Source organism: Nansenia antarctica (assembly GCF_963989245.1).
Source record: "Nansenia antarctica genome assembly, chromosome: 19".
NCBI lineage: Eukaryota > Metazoa > Chordata > Actinopteri > Argentiniformes > Microstomatidae > Nansenia > Nansenia antarctica.
The window spans coordinates 23,935,067-23,957,734 of NC_137692.1; the positions used below are offsets into that span (position 1 = coordinate 23,935,067).

General features: G+C 48.1%; 1 protein-coding gene across 1 annotated transcript in view; it reads right to left on the reverse strand.

Moving 5' to 3' along the window:
• Positions 1–284: 284 nt before the first annotated feature.
• bace1 (beta-secretase 1) overlaps positions 285–22,668 on the reverse strand; it is a gene marked incomplete at both ends in the record, with an annotated part of 25,371 nt that continues 2,987 nt past the window's right edge. Inside the window, 8 exons of the mRNA XM_080549255.1 lie at positions 285–532; positions 1,100–1,271; positions 1,749–1,898; positions 2,418–2,519; positions 4,200–4,334; positions 5,054–5,191; positions 7,158–7,374; positions 7,925–8,013. Of these exons, the coding sequence (XP_080405381.1) occupies positions 285–532; positions 1,100–1,271; positions 1,749–1,898; positions 2,418–2,519; positions 4,200–4,334; positions 5,054–5,191; positions 7,158–7,374; positions 7,925–8,013 (1,251 nt within the window). The remainder of the gene's footprint in view (positions 533–1,099; positions 1,272–1,748; positions 1,899–2,417; positions 2,520–4,199; positions 4,335–5,053; positions 5,192–7,157; positions 7,375–7,924; positions 8,014–22,668) is intronic.

The following is a 22,668-nucleotide window of genomic DNA, read 5'->3' on the forward strand; positions in this document are numbered from 1 at the left end:
CCCATCCCAACACAGATCACCAGACAGATTCCGATCCGTTGTTGTGATACCAGCCCACCAACCGACCAATCAACCGCCATCGTCCAATAACATACATACATACATACATGTGAACCTGTGTGACTCAACCCCAGATTCAACGAGGCTGTTAGAAGCACCGGCCCAGAACAATAACAAAGCGTATTATCTATGGTCTGTAGGCAGGCTGTGCCTCAGGAGATAGAACATCAGTGCATAATAAGGGGGAGGCTCTCGCTCGCTCTCTATCAAGGCCGCCTCGTCTCTTATTTGAGGAGGGAGATGTTGTCCGCGAAGTCCCCGGCGCAGAGCGGGCGGAGGCACCCGGCGAAGCGCCACTGGCAGACCATGAGGCAGAGGGGCAGCATGAAGAGGCCGCAGATGCCCGCCATGATGTAGGCGATGGTCATCAGGGTGGACTCGTCCGTCTGCGGGATGTTGTAGCCGCAGTCCTCCAGGTCCACGCCGCCGTGGAACGGCCCCTCCACCGACGCCGTGCGGAACTCGTCGTGCACTGGTGGTGGAGAGGGTGGAGGGTGGGATGGAGGGATGGAGGGAGGGAGGGGGGGATGGGTGGGTGGGAGGGAGGGTGGGAGGGGGGGATGGGTGGGAGGGAGGGAGGGTGGGAGGGAGGGAGGGTGGGAGGGGGGGGAGGGAGGATGGGTGGGTGGGAGGGAGGGGATGGATGGGTGGGAGGGAGGAAGGGATGGATGAGAGAGAGAGCGTGTCACACACACACAGATCAGATTAGTAGAACGATGGATATGTCTACAAATTTTTTTTCTAAACGGACGTAAGCATTATTTATAAAACGGGCTGCGCTTGTTTAAAATTGCGTTCGTACTAAAGTCTATAAATACCAAATATACTTGAGAATGAACTTTGTATTTACGCCCTGTGATAGCGGCTGAATTATAGCGGTTGAATTAAGCCAAGTGAGCGGGAGAGGGCAGAGAAGGGTGGCTTCTCTGTAAGTTGCATACACACTCTCAGTCACACACACACACACACACACACACACACACACTCACTGACATACAGTACCCTACCCCCCCCACCCCCGCCCCCGCCCCCCCCTCACCGTGACAGGTGCTGACAGCGAACCCGATGCGTTTCCTCTCGCGGTCGAAGACGACGTAGAACCCCTCCATGATGACGGCGCCCATGACGGTGCCGGTGCTGGACTGGGACACGGCGAACTTGTAACAGTCCTCCTGGGCCGAGGCCACGTCCTCCACGGGACGCAGGTACTGCTGCAGGGGCGCAGAGACACACCGTGACGTTAGAATTATAAGGTTCTATCTCCATTTTTGTCAGAATTGAGTTTTTTACATAATCTGATCCATTAGGTGTTTATTAATGCCTGTGTGGTGTTATTTTTAAAATGTTTACATTTTTTAGTTAGTAATTCATAAAATACAACGGTTCCATCTCACAGAACATAATGGAATGTAAAAACGTTGACGCTCAATATCTCTGAACTACCCTAAACGGAGATAGAACCTTATCATTCTAAACTCACGACACCACACCGGTGAGTAATGAAAAGTGTTATATCTTTGCACTCGATCAAATTTCAGGACCCTCCTTTCATGACTTTTCCTAGATATGTGCAAAAAAAGTTGTAAAGAGGGGATCATTTGACACCCGAGGCGGCTCTTTTAGTAGGTAAAAAAGGAACGGCTGTTCTAGTGTTAACACAGACAGGAAGCAGGAAGTGTGGGCGGTACCTGTGGGAGGATGGAGATGCGGAAGGACTGGTTCCTGTTCTCACTCATCAGGTAGAGGGAGATGACGGGGAAGATGTGCCACGGCGTGGAACCAGCCTGCCAACACACCAGCTGCTCCCCCAGCCAGAAACCAGACGGAAACTGCTCTGTCTGATAGAGGGGGGACGGGTTAGAAACGGCTCTGTCTGATAGGGGAGGAGACGGGTTAGAAACTGCTCTGTCTGATAGGGGGGGGGAGGATTCAAAAAGTCCTTTATTGACACCAATCAGAAATGCTTCATCACAAATACACCCCCTAAATCTCGACCCCAGCCCTTGACCTAACCAGTTCTTGGTTCAGACCAGCCAAGGCTTGAACCGAGGGAGGGAGGGAGGCAGGGAGGGAGGGAGGGAGAGACAGAGAGAGAGAGACAGAGAGAGAGAGACAGAGAGAGAGAGACAGAGACAGAGAGAGAGAGAGAGACACAGAGAGACAGAGACAGAGAGAGACAGAGAGAGAGAGAGAGACAGAGAGACAGAGACAGAGAGAGAGACAGAGGGAGGGAGAGAGGGAGGGAGAGAGGGAGGGAGAGAGAGAGAGAGACATAGAGAGAGAGAGGGAGACAGAGAGAGAGACAGAGAGAGAGGGAGGGAGGGAGGGAGGGGTGTGAGCTATGCAAAGGTACTCACAGAGGAGGCTGCCTCAATGGCCTTGACCGCAGCCTGGAACACTTTGCGAGGAAGCCGAAGGTTGGTGGTTCCACTGTCCACAATGCTCTTATCATAGTTATACTGAGAGAGAGAGAGGGAGAGAGAGAGAGGGGAGAGGGAGAGAGAGATAGAGGGGAGAGAGAGACAGAGAGAGAGGGGAGAGGGAGAGAGAGGGGAGAGAGAGACAGAGACAGAGAGAGAGAGAGAGGGGAGAGGGAGAGAGAGGAGAGAGCCAGAGAGAGAGAGTTAAAGGGGAGAGAGAGGGAGAGAGAGAGGACACATTAGTATTCTCTACCGAGCATTCTCTCTTCCCAACATGTGTAGCCTCCTCACATGTCCGCCTCTAGAGAAAGAGGAGAGAAAGAGGAGAGAGAGAGAGAGAGAGAGAGAGAGAGAGAGAGAGAGAGAGAGAGAGACAGAGAGAGAGAGAGAGAGAGACAGAGACAGAAGCCTCTGAACGAGGCCCAGGCCACAAGCAGTAACACAAGGTACACTGGAACGAGCCACATACAGTATAGGGGGTAGTGGTGGTCTAGTGGATAGTGAGTTGGACTTGTGATCGGAAGGTTGTGAGTTCAAATCCCGCCTGAAACCACACCACTACTAGTGTGCCCTTGAGTAAAGCCCTCAGTTACTCCAGGGGGAATGTCCCTGTCATTCGTAATTGTAAATCGCTTTGGATTAAAAGCATCTGCTAAATGGCAACATTTTAAAATGTACATACAGGCTTCTCACACCTTCTGAAACATCACATTCAAGCACCTTTCAAGGACTTTCAAGACTCAATTCCCTCAAATTCAAGGACCCAACACGGCATAGTTTGAGACAGATCTAGATGAGAATTTATACAATAGGAACTATCCGCTCACAGACAACAATTAAAAAGAGAGGCTTGAATGTGTGAACACTAGATGGTCTCTTGCCTTCTCTACCACAGCACAGCAAAACAATGTATTGTGAAATATGTGTAATGTTAAGCAATAAAGACTTATTTACTAGTTGACAAGCTAAGTAAAACAATTTTAATATATATATACTTTTTTTTAGAGAGAGAGGGGAATTCAAGCACTTTCAATGACCCATGTCTATTTTCAAAAACTTTTAAGACCTTGATTATTTTTTTCTCAAATTCACAAACTTTCAAGGATTTCAAGGACCCGTGGGAACCCTGCATATAGCACATATGCCCGTTATTGGCTTGAAATAGATTATTTTCAAAGCAACATTGAAATCAAAGCAGTTTGTGATAACTAAACTAGATGATGGCTGACAGGAATGGAAGCTGAAAGGTGGGCGGGGCCTACTGAACACACAATGACAGGTCATGACGTTAGAATTATAAGGTTCTATCTCCATTTTTTGTCAAAATTTCGTTTTTTTACATAATCTGATCCATTAGGTGTTTATTAATGCCTGTGTGGTGTTATTTTTAAAATGTTGACATTTTTTAGTTAGTAATTAATAAAATACAAAGGTTCCATCTCACAGAATATAATGGAATGTAAAAACGTTGACGCTCAATATCTCTGAACTGCCCTAAACGGAGATAGAACCTTATCATTCTAAACGGAGATAGAACCGTATCATTCTAAACTGAGACAGAACCTTATCATTCTAAGCTTACGAGGTGGTAAAAGCAACGTTCACCAGTTTAGTTCTATCAGATACAGTGTAGATGACTGAGTGGATAGCTGAAGAGAGGACGCCACCTTAGACTATTGAGACCCTGAGGCCCTACATGTGTACTGTAGTCTCTCTCACCTCTTTGCAGTCCATGTTGAGATCCTGGCCGTTGACCTCGATGCGCACGATGATGACCTCATAGTACCACTCCCGCCGGATAGGCGTGTACCACAGCTCCCCCACGTACAGGGAGGGGTCCTGCCCCCCAATGATCTAGAGAAACACACCAATCACATGGTCACGTGCTGAGACCAATCATAGACTTAATTTTGTACTGGCAGACAGACAGACAGACAGACAGACAGACAGACAGACAGACAGTCAGAAAGACAGACAGACAGACAGACAGACAAATAGACAGGCAGACAGACAGACAGACAGACAGGCAGACACACATCCCGACAGGCAGACAGACAGACACACACACAGACAGACAGACAGACAGACAGACAGACAGACAGACAGCAGGGTTCGACAGTAACACCGTTTTACTTGCCCGGACCAAGTAAAACATTCGATGTTCGTGAGTGAAGATATTATCAAAGCGGACGGGTGATCGACAGGCGCGTGCGCTTTGATAATATCTTCACTCACGATCATCTAGTCTAGTCTCGCTGTTGTTCTTCCTGCACACAGGTAAAAATATCCGGGATCCAGCAGCGTCGTCGGGCTCGCGCAAACAAACCCCGGCGAATGTTTTACTTGGTCCGGGCAAGTAAAACGGCGTTACTGTCGAATCCTGGACAGACAGAGCAGTCCCCTGGCCCTCACCATGCTGCCTCCTACAGACAGACAGACAGAGCAGTCCCCTGGCCCTCACCATGCTGCCTCCTACAGACAGACAGACAGACAGAGCAGTCCCCTGGCCCTCACCATGCTGCCTCCTACAGTGGCACACAGACAGACAGACAGAGCAGTCCCCTGGCCCTCACCATGCTGCCTCCTACGGTGGCGCTGCCCAGGCTGTAGTTCTGGGTGAAGCCCGCTCCACACAGCTGCAGGGAGAACAGGTTGGGTACGGAGGTCTGCCTCACCAGGGAGTCAAAGAACGGCTCCAGAGACTCATCAGGCTGAGGGAGGGAGGGAGGGGTAGAGAGAGAGAGAGAGAGAGAGAGAGAGAGAGAGAGAGGGAGAGGGGGGGGGAGTTAGACATACTGTGACGTTAGAATTATAAGGTTCTATCTCCATTTTTGTCAAAATTGAGTTTTTTACATAATCTGATCCATTAGGTGTTTATTAATGCCTGTGTGGTGTTATTTTTAAAATGTTGACATTTTTTTGTTAGTAATTCATAAAATACAAAGGTTCCATCTCACAAAACATAATGGAATGTAAAAACTTTGACGCTCAATATCTCTGAACTACCCTAAACGGAGATAGAACCGTATCAACTATGAGCACGGTGAGCTGCCTAAACGACTACCGCCCGGTGGCACTCACACCAATCATCATGAAGTGCTTCGAGAAACTAGTCCGGGCCCACATACTCACACGCCTCCCGCCCAACCTGGATCCATACCAGTTTGCCTACAGAGCCCACAGGTCCACAGAGGACGCCATAGCGACGACTCTCCACGCCACTCTATCCCACCTGGAGAGGGGAAACAGCTACGCGAGACTGCTCTTCGTGGACTTCAGCTCCGCCTTTAACACCATCCTTCCAGACAGGCTAGTGACCAAACTACTAGACCTGGGTCTATCACACTCTATATGTGCGTGGATCAAGGACTTCCTGACCAACCGCCCCCAGAGGGTGCGGGTGGGCCCCCACACCTCCACAGCCCTCAGCCTCAGCACTGGGTCACCCCAGGGCTGCGTGCTAAGCCCCATCCTCTACAACCTCTACACCCACGACTTCACCCCCATCCACCCCAGCAACTACATCGTAAAGTTTGCAGACGACACCACCGTGGTGGGATGTATCTCGGGGGGGGACGAGGCGGCGTACAGGGATGAGGTAGAGCAATTGAGCAAGCTGTGCAAGGTAAACAACCTGCTGCTAAACAAGTCAAAGACCCAGGAACTCATCGTAGACTACAGGAGGAAAAAGTCCGAGATCCTGCCCCTGCTCATCGACGGAGAGAGCGTAGAGATGGTCTCAAACCTCCGTTTCCTGGGACACATCATACGGGATGACCTGGCCTGGAAGGACAACACTAAAGGCACCATCAAGAGGGCACAACAGCGGCTATACACCCTGAGATGCCTCAAGAAACAACACAGCAAGCAGGAGATGCTGGTGGCCTTCTACCACGGCGCAGTGGAGAGCATCCTCACCTTCGGCATCTCCAACTGGTACCACAGCTGCACGGCAGCGGAGAGAAACAATCTACAGAGAGTCGTGAGAACAGCACAGGGGATCACCGGCGCCACCCTCCCCTCTCTGGAGAAGCTGTACGAAACACGCTGTCTCAGGAGGGCCTCCAAGATCTCCAAGGACCCGACCCACCCTGGGCACGAACACTTTGTCAAGCTGCCCTCGAACAGGAGGTACAGGACCCCGGCCGCTAAGACAAACAGACTGAAGAACTGCTTCTACCACAGGGCCGTCAAGGCCCTGAACACAGAAAAGGCCTAAGTTCTGGGCCCAGGACAAGTCCGGACGGATTGTAATGGCAGCTAGTGCTGAGGCACAAACATGTACATTTTCAAGCCTGCAAACTGTGACACTTTAAAAAAATGTGAAAAAATACTTTCTTGTGCAATATGACAACCCTAGTTGACTATCTGTGCAGTATAGTACAGTGGATTGTGTACATAGCCTCTATTGATGTAAACCAGCTCTTTATCTTCTTGTGATTTTATGCATCTATGCTTTTTCCAAAATGTGTTTCTTTTCCCTTTCTTAAACACCAGGGGAGCCTCCCCTCCTAAATTTCGTTGTTTGGTACCTGTACTGTAACAATGACAAATAAAGTCTATCTATCTATCTATCTATTCTAAACTCCCGATACTTAGACAGAGAGAACCCAAATTCAGATGGCTATAGTCTGGAAGGAGTATCTTCCCCCCCCCCTCCCCCCCCACTCCTCTCACCCGGGCGATCTCTGCGTACGCCAGGCCCAGGATGCCCTCCCAGTTGGAGCCGTTGATGAAGAAGCGGTCAGACTGGGTGATGGCGGCGATGTTGGCCCTCAGCGAGGCGTTGGGCCCGTGGGGCACGGAGACCAGGTCCGTGCCCAGCTCCCCCTCCCAGCGCCCCTGGGTGTACGGCACGTACACGCTGTGCCCCAGGTCCCGGTACGAGTTGGACCTATGAATAGACACACACGCGCACACACACACACACACACAAACACAAACACAAAGAAAAGCAACTGTTATTACAATTCATAACACGAGTTGGACCTATGAATAGACACACACACACACACACACACACACACACAAAGAAAAGCAACTGTTATTACAATTCATAACACGAGCTGGACCTATGAACAGGAGAGGTAGAAATCAGAGGACGGGCTCATTGTACTGCATGGAAGACACACACACACACACACACACACACACACACACACGTCTTTGGTACAGTACCATTCCTCATTACCTCCATGCATTACAAGGAATCCTCTGATTTCTACCTCCACAGAGGATTCACAGTGAACGGTGGTAGTATCTGGTACTCACAGTGAGCGGTGGTAGTATGGTGGTAGTATCTGGTGGTAGTATAGTTTACTCACAGTGAACGGTGGTAGTATCTGGTACTCACAGTGAACGGTGGTAGTATCTGGTCTACTCACAGTGAACGGTGGTAGTATCTGGTCTACTCACAGTGAACGGTGGTAGTATCTGGTACTCACAGTGAACGGTGGTAGTATCGGCGCAGGAAAGGGTGAGCAGCCGCTCCCACTGCAAAGTTACTGCTGCCTGTGTCGACCAGGATGTTCAGCTGAGACACACAGAGAAAAGCAAAAACGTTATTAAACTGAATGACTGTTATTACACTTAATAACTCGTGAGCTTAGAATGATAAGGTTCTATCTCCGTTTAGAATGATAAGGTTCTATCTCCGTTTAGGGCAGTTCAGAGATATTTAGCGTCAAAGTTTTTACATTCCATTATGTTTTGTGAGATGGAACCTTTGTATTTTATTAATTACTAACTAAAACATTTCAACATTTAAAAAATAACACCACACAGGCATTAATAAACACCTAATGGATCAGATTATGTAAAAAACTAAATTTTGAACCTTATAATTCTAACGTCACGAACTGTTATTGAGTGTAACTAACTGTCAATAAGTGTAAATCGATACGTGTCAATAACCCGGTATTACACTGAATTACAACCATTAAACTTCATAACATTACAGTTATTACACTTAATAACATGACAGTTAGTGCCGTTAATAAAGCTCTGCTTACACCACTCCAACTCTTTTAGATCCATGAGGAAGAGACGACCAAACATGACCACCTCAGAGAGGATGGCAGAGAGGCAGGATTGGGCGTGTGTGTGTGTGTGTGTGTGTGTGTGTGTGTGTGTGTGTGTCTGTGTGTGTGTGTGTGTGTGTGTGTGTGTGTGTGTGTGTGCAGGGCTGGATTGAATAGATCCACTATAGATTGAATAGATAGATCACACGAGGCAGACTGTAGTCTTCAGCACCCCCCCTACATGCACATTTTGATATTTTGTAAACAAACAAAAATGACTTTTAACTGTCACATGATTAGTATGCTCATTAATTGAGTTAGGTATGTTTCAGCTTATCGATTTATATTTCTGTATTACATTTAAATGTTTGGCTTTCAGCAGACGCCTTTATCCAAATCGATTTACCGGTACAACAAATACCTTTGACTAAGTAAGTGAATCATCTATCCATCTGTCATAGCAGGAAAAAGTAAATCTATACTCGAGCCAGGGGCCATTGGCAGTCATAATGCTAGAAGAAGGAAGACATTTTTGTTTTTGTTTTTACAGTAGAGAAACTGTACAGGGGGGTAGAGGGGATGGAGAGGTCTTAGGAGGGACAGTTAAGGTGTAGCCTGAAGAGATGGAGGTCTTCAGTCAATGGCAGAAGATCGAGAGTGACTCTGCAGTCCTGACAGCAGTGGCATGCTTGCTCCACAGCAGTGGGAAGTTCACACACACACACACACACACACACACACACACAGGCACACAGGCACACAGGCACACACACGCACACACACACGCACACAGGCACACGCGCGCACGCACGCACGCGCGCACACACACACACACACACACTCACACACACACACGCACGCACGCACACACACACACACACACACACACACACACACACACACACACACACACACACATAGTCTATGCCTAAAGGCCGGTTTAGGCTTCTGCGTAAAGTCGACGCCGTAGGCTACGCGTAAGCTTACGTAGTCCCGCGTGGACGTGCGTAGCCTGGACGTGCTCCTCTCAAAAAATCTATCCACGCGTCAGAGCGCACGTTAACCGTAAGCTCTGTGATTGGTCCGCTTGGTAGCACATGATTCAGACAAGATTCCGACTCTCTCGTCGCCCAAAATGCGGAAGTCATGACAGAAATGTCATTCACCTTTTCTGTAATTACTTATTAATAAAGATTTGAAAAATTATGATAACCATCGTATTATCTTAGTTTAATGTCATTTCAATGCATCATAGAACTTTTATTTACAACAACATAACAACAAAAAGATCGCTATTATGCCGCTTAGAGCTTTGAGCTCCGTTGAGTTCCTAACCGGAAGAGGCACAGCACAGGGGCTGAAAACACACTGCCACCTAGCGATGTGACGGTGTAATTGCAGCGCGGCCTACGCAGAAGTGTAAATTGCGAGACCTACGTAAGAATTTACGTAAGCTACGCACGTAAATTCGACGCAGAAGCCTAAACCGGCCTTAACTCAGCCATGTAAAACAGAGCACACGTTTTTTTCTGGCTATGCTTTGCAATGTTTTCTTTTGCACTAGTCGGAATGATTTGATCTGAGTAGCCTAAACCACCATAACCATGATACTGGATTGGAGATCACCTGCTCTTGTCTTCACTGGGAACATAAGCAGTTATGGAACTAAGTTAGAAGGGCAAAAGAGAACTGATAAAATATGAATAAAACATTAATAGAATGTAATAAAGATACTTTAAAAATGAATCACTACATAAAATGACCTCATTAAGAATATTATAATGAAAGACAAAAGAAATCAGGAAGTTATCCAGCTGCCACTCAGATATTAGCATAATTAATAGACAGATTACAGATATAGCTCTTGGTTTTATGGTTGATTATTTATATAAACTCAACTTGATGGGTTATTTTGGAGTATAGAGTAATAATGTATAATTAATGCTGATTTCAAATAAAGGAATATATGTTATGTCATGCCAAATGTCACCATCAGATGGCGCTCAGTCCTGTGGGAGAGAGAGAGCCAGCCAGCCAGCCAGCCGTGAAATAAGAGAGATTGTTTTCCCCAAAATATCATTTATTCACGAAGAATTTCAATAAAACAATGAATTAAACAATAACTAACCATAACCCTAAATATTTAAATAACCATATTTGTCGGGAGAAAATACCCAAATGTGAAACCCCAGCAACAACCCGTCATCTTTTGTGGAATGCACTGCCAGTTTACAGTAGGGATGCAACCTCAGCAAATAACATGATCAAGACTAAAAAAACATATTTTTAATATTGCATTTAAATGACAACATAATTCAATTAAGATGATATAATGATTAAAGCACTTTGAGCTGCAACGTTTGCAGGAAAAGCGCTATACAAATAACGTTATTATTATTATTATTATTATTATTATTATTATTATTATTATTATCTCTGTTGTGACAGACATCAAAGTGGTTTTGATAAAACGGGCCGATTGCGTCACAGTGGTGAGCGTGACGTCACGGGGCGAAAACGACATAAATAGCGGAGGTTCTCCGTTGTCCAGTCACTCCCCTTACCACCATCATGCCCCGCAGACCAGCTCGCAGAACCTCCCGCCCCGTCCGTCGCCGCCGGCTAGCCGGAGGAGGAGGAGGGGAGGCCGGAGGAGGCGGTAGGACCGGTGAGGGTGAGGGTGAGGGTAAGACACAGAACCCCAAAATTGACGCCCCAGTGAGTGCCGCACTCAGCGCCTTGAATGGCAGCTTGCCGCCATTGGCGTGTGTGGCAATTTGGGGGTTCAGTGTCTTGCCCTCACCCTCCCCCTCCGCCTCCCTCCACTCCCCCCTCCCTTAGGGGAATGATTTTCTCTAATTTTGCTTGTCTGTTACAGTAAGAAGCTCCGCATGTCTACACTTGTATACTTGAAAATAGGTATACAGTCACGGAATGATCAGCGCCAGGCAGGGGAGTGTTGAACACCGGTCCTGACGGAGGATGCCGCGCGCCGGGAGAAGACAGGAGAGGCAGAAGAAGAGCCACATGTGGAGGCTACTCTTGTATACTTGAAATAGGTATACAGACAGGGGCGGACTGGGATCAAAAAACAGCCCTGGCATTTGCGACACAACAGCCCTATTTCCAAACCCAACACGCAACACGGATTGTTAACATATAAAGCTTGAGATAACCAGACTGACTAGAATCCAATGTAGACATTTGGAACACATAACACACACTGACACACACTACAATCACTGATGAATTCAGAGTGCTGACAACAATCCACAGTGACTGACTTAACCTGAACTGTGGCATCTATCTTAGCCAAAAGGACCTTGAGGTCCAGTGAAGCCTAATAGACTCGGTGTAGCTAAGAGAAGCTGCTCTGACACGGAATACAATAACGTTAGCAAAACACCCTCCAGTTACATGAACCATCACATGTATGAGCCTAAACAATACACCAGCCACAGTGCACATTACATTTAGCTTCACCAAAGCAGAAAAAGAGCACTGCACAGCCACAGTGTATAATAATAAATGTGTCTTACCTTAGTTAGTTAGCAGGCTACGAAGTAGTTTGCTTTTCTCGGCAACCCTGTCAATCACGTCATCGGAGTCCAGCTTCATTAGGATTTCTTTTTCAGTTGCCATGAGCATGAAGGCCTCCAAATTGTCCTGTGACAGTCTGCTCCTGAGACGATTCTTAATAAACTTCAATGTGGAAAAGCTTCTTTCACATGCCACTTGTGTGCAGGAGAGTGTCAAAAGAAATTTGTAGGCTAATCCTATTGTGTGGTAGACATGAGTGAACAAATTCAACTGCTGCAGGAGGAAATAGCAGCATAATGCACAGTTCTTGCAGGTTGTGCATCTTTTGCTCACCAGATCAACTTCTTCTTGATCCATCTGATGGTCCTGTTCCTCAGACGTAACAGACTGTCTGATTGTATATTCATTCAGTGGAGACTGTTTCAGAGTGTCCCATTGTGTGGTGAGGTTTGACAACTCAGACTGTAAATTCTCAACAGTTGCATCTTCATCAAATGTAAGTAGGCATTTACTTAAGTCCTGAAGTGCATTTGGAGGTAGTCCATTGGCTTTAATTGTTGGAAAATTACGAGGATCTAGACATGCTAAATCAGCATAAAGTTTCCCATTCTGCAGGAAGCGGCGATGCATACACTCAGAGGCTGTGTCAAGAATTACATTGTGGACTTGTACTCTATACGCCATCAATGAGTCTGTAGCTGCATGTTCTGCATCAGCAGCACACTCACCTGGCATTGCTTTTCTTTTCTTGATGCGTTTTGGTGGCAGCGCATCCTGCACTTCCATTTCAGATTCCTCACTTTGTAATCTGTTGTTTGCCCATCTCACAAACTTGTCTGTGGCTTCTTTCACTGTGTTAAAGTCTCTGACATGGTTTTTCAGTTGCTCGTGTGTTTTTGTTACCATCCTATGGGCAGCCACAAGATCCAGTGCGCTGGTCTGTAAGTATTTTGACAATGGTGATGTTAGTGAGAAAATACGCAGGAACACCTGTGCAGTCAAAACTGTCTCGTATTTAAGAAGTGACTCCATGTAGGCATGAGCCTTAACACGCACAGCTGGTTTAAACTGTAGATTCTCCTCAATCTTGGACAATGTTATAACTAGCTCCACATACAAACCACTGTCTGGCTTGGCGAATGATCCAAAGATCTTCTTCAGCGCAGCATCCTTTGAGGACCATCTTGTTTCACCAATCAGTGTAATCCTTCGGTGTTGGGGGTCCTCCTGACTGACACCTTCCCAAACATTCATTCGCTGATATGAGTCACGAAGAAACACTGCAATCTCGTTAACCAACCCAAATAATGATGCCGCTGCTATCACTACACCTGTAGTTTCAGACATAACCAGGTTGAGTACATGGGCGTAGCACCACACATGAACTTGACTTGGGGCTTCCTTTGACAGCCAGGCAGAGAAGCCCCTGTATTGGCCTTGCATATTTGCGGCCCCATCTGTGGAGTTTCCGATGCAGTTCTTTATGTCTATTTTGCAAGAGGTCAACGTCTCTTTGAGCAGTTTAAGAAAGTCCTCACCTGTGGATGATTTGCATTCAACGACTGCCAGTAGTTTCTCATGAACGCTGTCTGTTACATAGCGGACTACAACACTGCACTGATCTTTTGCTGAGATATCTTGTGTCGTATCGATTTGTACTGAATACATTCCAGCCTGGATGACTTCAGTAGCGACACTCTCTTTTATTAGTTGCCGGATAGACTCCACAACCGTATTGACAGTTGTTTTGGACATTAATGTCACTAGTGAGCCTCTTCCCTGGCCAGACTTGCTTTTCTCAATGCACTCTTGCACATGCTGCTGTAAGCAACTGTCATATTTACTGAGAAGCAACAGTGTCTCCAGAAAGTTCCCATGATCAACCGACATGTCAGCTAATGAGTATGCGGCCTCAGATCTATGTCCCCGATAACCAAGTGCACATTTGCCTATCATTTTTACCACATTAACCACACGCTCTAGAACTTGCCTCCTCTTACGCACTTGTTCTCGGCGGGCTGACATTTGATTTGACTGCAGCAAATGTGCGATATCTGCTTGACTTACCCACGAAAAGTATGCCTTTACACATTCCATATGAAAGACAGTGTTCTCATGCTCGTTTAGCCTCTGGTGTACGTGCCTCCAGTCGTTATATCCATCAATGAAGGGATGTGTCTCAATCTCAGTCTTTTTAGAAAATGCCAGGCACACTGCACAAAATAAAGAATGGTCCTTCTCACGATAGCTGACCCATTTCCGTTGTGATCCATCTTTGCGGTTAAATGCTTTCTTGGCTGTTCCTTCAGCCGACTGATGTGGGTGAAACTTGAAAAACTGTCCAAGTGTGTCGAAATTTGGTCGCTTGAAAAAATCATACTGCTCCTCAGCCTCTGTTTCAGTATGTCTTTTATTCAACTGCGGTTCCTTCCGCTCACGCCCACATACAACAACCGGGTCGTAAATGTAACATTATCAGGTCACCCCTAGGTGTCCCTGTAACACAGGCTACTAACATATGCCTATATGTAACATCTCCTTTCCTTTAGCTGTTTGCAAATTACATGCTTGCATCTCCGTCTGCAATTCCATTGACAATAACAATCCCAAACAACAACAATAGCATTACAACATTGCATTATTTCCCTTTTTTTTTTTTTTCCCAAAGTCATAAGTCCAGTCGTTGTGGCGGCCGTGACAGGCGACCACTCCGTGAGTAGACACCCTGGCCTGCCGTGGCAGGATCCCCCGGCGTCGCCGGTGCCCTTGGTGTACGAGGATGTACCTCGCCGCCTGTCTCCCCCCGACTTGAGACAATCCGTGTCTCGGCTGAGGCAGTCTCCCCAGCGACCTGGGTCTGGTCAGGACTGCTCCGCTCAGGCCGTAGAATGTCTGTCTGTTGCGCTTGAGCTGAGCGCTCTGCAACACGCAGATCCACTCGGTTGCGTCTGTACAGTGTGCCGTCCACATCCACCACGAACGAGCGGGGAGCGACTCTCTGGAGGCACTGGCCTCGTCGCCACCGCCCTGTGCGATCACCTGGCAGAGGCCTCATCCTAATGTGATCTCCAACATCCAGCTCTGGAAGGTCTCTGGCAGACGTGTCATAGAATGACTTGGCGACCCGCCGTTTCCACCGCAGCTTCTCTGCCACTCCGTCCACCACACGTGGTAGAAGCAGGCTGTCCGCGACGGGCAGTGAAGTTTTGAGCCTGCGTGCCATTAAGCGCTGGGCCGGGCTGCTGTCCAACCCCTCTGTGGGTGTGTTGCGCCAGTGAAGGATGGCCATCCACGCATCCGTGCCATCCAATTTCGCCCGCTTGCAGAGTGACTTGACAATCTTAACGGCCGACTCAGCCTTGCCGTTGGATCGAGGATGTCGGGGTGAGGATGTGACATGGGCAAACCCCCAGCTCGCTGCAAACTTCCTGAACCGTTCGCATGCAAACTGTGGGCCGTTGTCCGAGACCACCCTCTCTGGCTGCCCATAACGTGCAAACTGAGCTTTGCAGCGCGTGATGAGCGTGTCAGCAGACAGATCTGGCAGCTGGTCGATTTCCCAGAAATCCGAATACTGGTCCACAATGATGAGAAAGTCCTTGCCCGCATATGAGTAGACGTCCATACTCACTGCCTGCCACGGGCGCACCGGTATGTCATGCGACATCATCGGTTCCTTCTGCTGGACCCGTGCGTACTCATTGCATGCGGAGCAGTTCGCCACAAAGTCCTTTATCTCCGCTCTCATGTTCGGCCAGAAAAGCGTATCCCTGGCCCGTCTGTAACACGCCTCCCCACCAATGTGGCTAGCGTGTATGCGTTTGAGCAGCTCAGATCTCATGGCTTTTGGTATGACGACGCACTGTCCCCTGTACAACGCTCCGTCTTGAACATTCAGCTCGTCTCTGAAGGGCCAGTATTCCCGCACTGCCAGCGGAGTGTCCTCTTTAAAGTCTGGCCAGCCACTGAGGATCACAGATGCCAGCTCCTGAAGCACATCATCCGTCTCTGTGTGCTGCACAATCTGGTGGAATCTGAAAGCCGTAACGTCCAGGTGCTGCGCCTGGTCCAGCTGTGAATACCCGGCCTGGGTGCTGTTCACGGCGCACACAGCATGCTGCACGTACGGGGTGTCAGACCCACGGCACGGGGGCGTGGCCCTGCTCAGAGTGTCGCTGACATACATCTCGGGGCCCGGCTTGTACACAACATCCAGATTGTAGCTTTGCAGCTGCAGCAACATGCCTTGTAGACGTTTCGGTGCGCTCAGGAGGGGCTTCTTGAATATTGTGATAAGCGGCTTGTGGTCTGTTTCTGCAGTGATAGCCTCCCTGCCATACAGGTACTGGTGGAATCTCTGGCAGGCAAAGACTATGCTCAAACACTCCTTCTCAATCTGAGCATAGTTTTGCTCTGTCGGCGTTAGTGCCCTCGATGCAAAAGCCACCGGCTGTCCCCCTTGTAACAAACAGCCCCCCAGCCCGGTCATGCTGGCGTCGCTCTGGACCGTGACAGGCTTTGTGATATCATAGTACTTGAGGACGGGCGTGCAGGTGACCATACGCTTCACTCCGCGCACTGCATCTTCGTGTTTGGGCAACCAGTGCCACATGACGTCCTTATCCAAGAGCCTGCGGAGCGGCTCACAGACCTCCGAGAGCTTTGGCAGAAACTTTGCAAGGTACGTCACGAACCCAATAAAGCGCTGAACTGCTTTCACGTCGGTGGGTGTCGGCATTTCCAGCACGGCCCGTGTCTTCTCTGGGTCGATTTTCAGTCCCTCCGAGGACAGAATGTGGCCGTGGAAGTGTACGGCTTTGAGTTTGAACTGTAGCTTGCGTTCACTCAGCCTGAGTCCCACTGCTCTGCATCGTTCCATGAGAGCACTCAAGTTTCTGTCATGGTCCAGTTCGGCCTCGGCATCCGTAGCGCCACACCCGACCACCAGGATGTCATCCGCGATCGGTTCGATGCCGGCCAGGCCCGATAGCAGCTCGTGTTGCTTGCGCTGGTAGATCTCAGGCGCTACTGAGACTCCGAAAGGGAGCTTGAGCCATCTCATCCGACCCCACGGTGTCCAGAAGGTCGTCAGACGGCTGCTCGTGTCGTCAAGCTTGCACTGTAAAAAGGCATCACGAGCGTCTGCCAACGTGAAGAGGCGAGCCTTGGGCAACTTGTACAACACATCTTCCAGCGTAGGCATATGGTAGTGAGACCTCAGCAGCGCTCGGTTGAGAGGCTTTGGATCGATACAGATTCTTATTTTCTCTGGCTTTGCGACAGTCACCATGTTACTTATCCATGCTGTCGGCTCAGTCACCGGCTCAATGTTGCCGACCTTGACATGTCTGTCCAGTTCCTCCTTGACTCTCGCCTTCAGAGCCACTGGAACATTCCTCGGCGCGCACTGCACCGGCGTCACATCAGGATCCAGCTCGAAGTGTATCTCGCCCGGGACTGACTCGATTGGGTCATTGAAGACGTCATGATAGTCTCTCAGCAGCTGATCTTTGGTGAGGGGCACAGATTGGCTTGCATCAACTGTGTGGAGTTCATCTGGAACGGTGAAGGATACGAGGCCCAGACGTTCGCATGTGCCCCCCCCCGAGAAGAGGCTTTTGCTCTGTGTCGACTATTTCAAATGTGAGGTTGTGCTTTTCTCCCCGGATGACACATTCAGTGTGGAATTTCCCCAGTGATGGCATGATTTCCCCAGAGTATAACTTTAACTTGGCTGCGCTCGGGCCTAGCGCCGCTCTGGGTGACAGCTTCTCTTTAATCTTGCGGCCCATGACATTGCAGGTGGAGCCTGTATCCAGCTGACACTGTTGCCTTTTCTCATTCAGGCATAGATTCACAAACCACTTGCGCCCCTGCTGGGCCTTTGCAGTATTGACACATTCAGTTACTCGAAACAGTCTATCATCAGTATCTGAGTCATCTTCTCTTTGCTCATCATTTTCAAGCACATTCACTTTTTTTATTTTGTCAGCCTTGCTGCCAGCCTGGCATACCTTGGCAAAGTGATTTGCTATGCCACATATCCGGCATGTCTTACCGTAGGCTGGGCACTGCTCCCTGCCCCGTTTGTGGCTGCCTCCACAGTATTTGCAGCTCCACTGTGGCTCTCTCTCCGCTGGCGCTGTTTTCCTTTGATGTGTGCGCCTCTCACTCTGCCTGTCCGCGGCATTCACATTGTCCGTCTGTGCTAGCGGGGCCATCACTCTCATGTGTCTCTCGGTTAGCTCAGCGAGCCTGCAGATTTCAGTCGCTGTGTGTAACGTCAACTCACGTTCGCGTAGCAGACGCCTCCTGGTGCCCTCACTCGCAACACCCAGCACGAGCCTGTCACGAACCAGCTCGTCCTTCAGCGCACGGTATTCGCATGACGATGCTCTCTCCTTAAGCCTTGTCAGGAAACTGTCTATTGGCTCATCAGCCTCTTGTTTGCAGCTTCCAAACATGTACCTCTCATAAATGACGTTTCTCGCCGGTTTGAAGTAAACCCCCAAAGCGTCCATAATCGCTTTTGGGTCCTTCTGTTCATCCTCCGTCAACGTGAGGCTATGTGTGTACACATGACGGCACTCACTTCCCATCAGCCGTCTCAGCGTGGCTGCCTTGATCAGCTTCGACTTCTCGCTCAGTCCGGTAGCGAGCAAAAAGTCCTCAAACTCCGCACGGAAGACTTCCCAGTTTTTCGCCAGATCACCAGCCATGCGCATACCATCGGGCGCGGGGATGCTGTTGCTTGCCATGGCGTTTTATTCCTTTAAGCGTCTTTATTTTATTTTTATTTTTACTTAGATCCCGCTTCTGACTCCATGTTTCAGTATGTCTTTTATTCAACTGCGGTTCCTTCCGCTCACGCCCACATACAACAACCGGGTCGTAAATGTAACATTATCAGGTCACCCCTAGGTGTCCCTGTAACACAGGCTACTAACATATGCCTATATGTAACAGCCTCCTCTGTAGCCATCCTACCGGCCCCGCTCATTGCTCCCGCGGCCGCCGTTCCCTCTGATAATGTACCGGTAATTTCCAACGCCTTTTGCTTGTCATTGTCATGATGAACTGTTTCGGTCACAAGTCCCGTGTCCATGTCCGATTCCTCTGCCACTTCCTCTTGCTTGTCTCCATGTTTCTCTCCCTCGTCGTCTACCTCCACAAGTTCAAGGCTAGTGCTAGTTGAAGGAATCACACTAGCACCTGCTGCTTGCTTCACAAACAGATCGGTTATTTTTGTTAATTTCCCCCCCTCTGCCAATAGAGCTTTCTTCGATTTGTCCCTCTTTTTCTCTGCCCCACCCTTTGATCGTTTAGTGCCCCGATTCATTTTATTTTAGCTAGATGCAATTTTCCTGTCAGTTTATCGTTGAGTTATCAAGCAGTGTAGTAGCAACGAGTTGATCATGGGAAAATGCGTGTAACGTTACGTCACACGTCACGTTAGGCCCTGGCCCGGGCACCCGCGCAGAACTGCGTGGGCGGCCCGGGCCGATATATAATGTTTTGGGCCGCGGTCGGCTGAAATAAGTTATTTTCAATGAAAATCACCAGAGACAAAAAAAAAAAAAAAAAAAAAAGGTTTTTTTTTTTTTTAAACATTCTGAGCGGCCCAGAGTCTCGCGGCCGTCCTGGCATTTGCCAGGCATGCCCGGTGGCCAGTCCGCCACTGTATACAGACTAGTATACACCTGTAATAAATATTCTTGTATTTTAGTTTTGGTTCTTGGCATTTTGTGTTGCAACGCGCACCGACATTCTGCACTCTCTCTATCCTGTTAAGCCATTATGTAACTTAAGACAGACGGGTCGTAACACTTGTTATTAATTCCATTTGGAAGAGAACACATTTTACATATTCTAAATAGGCCTATATGTATATCTACATGCCAATTCAATCAGTTCAATTCAATAGGATCCAATTCAACATCCTATACTCACCATTTACAAAGCCATCAACAATCTGGTTGCTAAAACCACCAATAAATATAACGGAACACTGGACTCAGAACAGGCAACAAATCACTTCTGACCGCCTCAGCGTCAGTGACTTCAGTGTCAGTAAAGCTGCGTGCACACCAGGTCATTGCGTTGCACCGGAAGTCATTCATCTCAATGGGGCAGTTGCGTTGATCAGTTGCCTTGCTCTGCATTGCGTTTCTTGACCATCAGGGTGCGCTAATCAGTCAAAAAAAATCAGCTTTTGCTTTGCGTTGGATCCGTTAAAACAACCGGAAGTAAACCGGAAGTAGTTTCTTGCCCAGAGCTCTCGCCTCAGATGTAAAATCCTCAATTTTGGCCGCCATTGGCTACAATCTGTAATTTGGCTCTACAAGTGTTAATATGTCATTTTATGAAGTTTTTATATGTTTTCAGGCGAGAAAGTAACCATATATATTCACAAAATGTGTCCAGTTTATCAAAATAACCCGTTTATATATCTTATCTGACGTTTTTTTCCCCACTTCTGTGGGAAACTTCGCTAGCAACACGAGTAGAGCTTTGCATCTGCATCGCACGTTGAAGTACGTCAAGCCCATCCCACCAGGTTGCGCCAGAACGGTGGGTCACGGTCCGCGGTGTGCACGGAGCGTAACTTGGTAAAAATGTCATTGCATGTGTGCGTGCCCCCTCGCACCTAGAAATAGCAGTAACACCACGTTCATTGATAAAATTACATAAAGTATGGAAAGAGGGGATGGCCGTTTTAGAAGGGGGACGATTTTGACTGTTTTTATTTCAGGGGGGATGCCATCCCCCCTCATCACCCCTTTGCGAACTCACTCCCAGACACCGGAGAAACTCCAGTATAATTTAGCGCGTGGCCGGGCAAGGTCCGTTGTGGAACGCACTAGGCACGTTGAAGGGGAGATAGACAGCAACGGAGGGATATAAAGAAAGACTGAAATACAATCATAAACATCAGTTCCTTTTAAATCTTGAATTAAACTCATTTTCTCGGCTGATAACAACATCGTTAATTTTATTACGAGCCACTTGCATGAATTACACTAGGCAGTGCAGCTCACATGCCTGTAATAACTCTGCATAACCAGTAGGTAATGTGCGTACGCAAGGTCAATACCCGACGTAGAGCTACGATCGTTTCCACGGTCAAATTGACTCACGTTGAAATTGTATAAATCACTACGTTGACGTGGTTTTCTACGTACGACACGGGTAAGATCAAAATTTGATCTGAGTACTTTCTATAAATGAGGCCCCGGGGCTCTGAGGAGGGCAAGGAAGATCATGGCCGACCCCTCCCACCCCGGCCAAGGCCTCCTCACCCTGCTTCCCTCTGGGAGAAGGCTGCGGCTGCCTAAAACTGTAAAGGCCACAGGCTCAGTTTCTTCCCCTCAGCCGCCAGGCGGATAATGACTCTGGCTTCCCCCCCAAGTCTGCCCAGGACTGAATATGCACTGTCTCACTGTAAAAACTCTGCACTGCACTTTTATATATGTAGCACTATCCAATGCACTGTTGTCTGTCCTGTGTTGTCCTGTTTTTTGCATTTGTTTTTGTTCATGTATACACGTGAAAAAAGTATAAACGCACCTACTGTAATGCCAAAGCAAATTCCTATATGTGTCAAGCATAATGGCAATAAACGTTATCTGAATCTGAGTCTGAATCTGAATGAACCGCCTTAAATATTATTTCCCACACATTGGCGCTAACGTAACGTTGTGGATGTTTGAAAATAAATACATTAACAAATAAATATGTAAAACATTGAAATAAAGTTTTAGATCGGATTTTTATATATTTTTAAAAATATTTTAAATGTTTACCATTATTTAGGCAGTTGATGTTCTTTACCCGTCTCTGTCTCTGCCCCCTAGTGGCAAGGAGGACCTAGGCATGTGCCTAGAATGCCTGTGCGTAGATCCAGCCCTGCATATGTGCACGTGTGTGGGTGCGTGTGTGTGTGGGTGCGTGTGCGTGTGCGTATGTGTGTTGTTTGTATAGATGCATTGATTCTAAGGACATGGTCTCACCATCACGGTTACCTTGGAGATGGTTACCTTGGAGACAGCTTCCCTGGGGAGGCCTATTCATACCTCTGTGCAGCTGTTAAAAGCAATGCTTCATTTCAGCCTCTGAAAGAAAGTCTTTCTCTCTCTCTCTCTCTGTCTCTTTCTCTCTCGCCCTCTCTCTCTCCCTGTCTCTTTCTCTCTCTCTTTCTCTCTCTCCCTCTCTCTCTCTGTCTCTTTCTCTCTCACCCTCTCTCTCTGTCTCTTTCTCTCTCTCTCTCTCCCTCTCTCTCTCTGTCTCTTTCTCTCTATCCCTCTCTCTCTCTGTCTCTTTCTCTCTCTCTCCCTCTCTCCCTCTCTCTCTCTGTCTCTGTCTCTCTCTCTCTCTCCCTCTCTCTGTCTCTGTCTCTCTCTCTCTGTCTCTTTCTCTCTCTCTCCCTCTCTCCCTCTCTCTCTCTCTGTCTCTGTCTCTCTCTCTCTCTCTCCCTCTCTCTGTCTCTTTCTCTCTGTCTCTTTCTCTCTCTCTCTCTGTCTCTTTCTCTCTCTCACCTTCTGGCGTTATTTTGCTCTCTGCGTATTGGTTTCTCTTACCTTAAATGCCCTTCTATCTTCCTCTTTTCCTCTCTCCCTCTCCCTCCATCC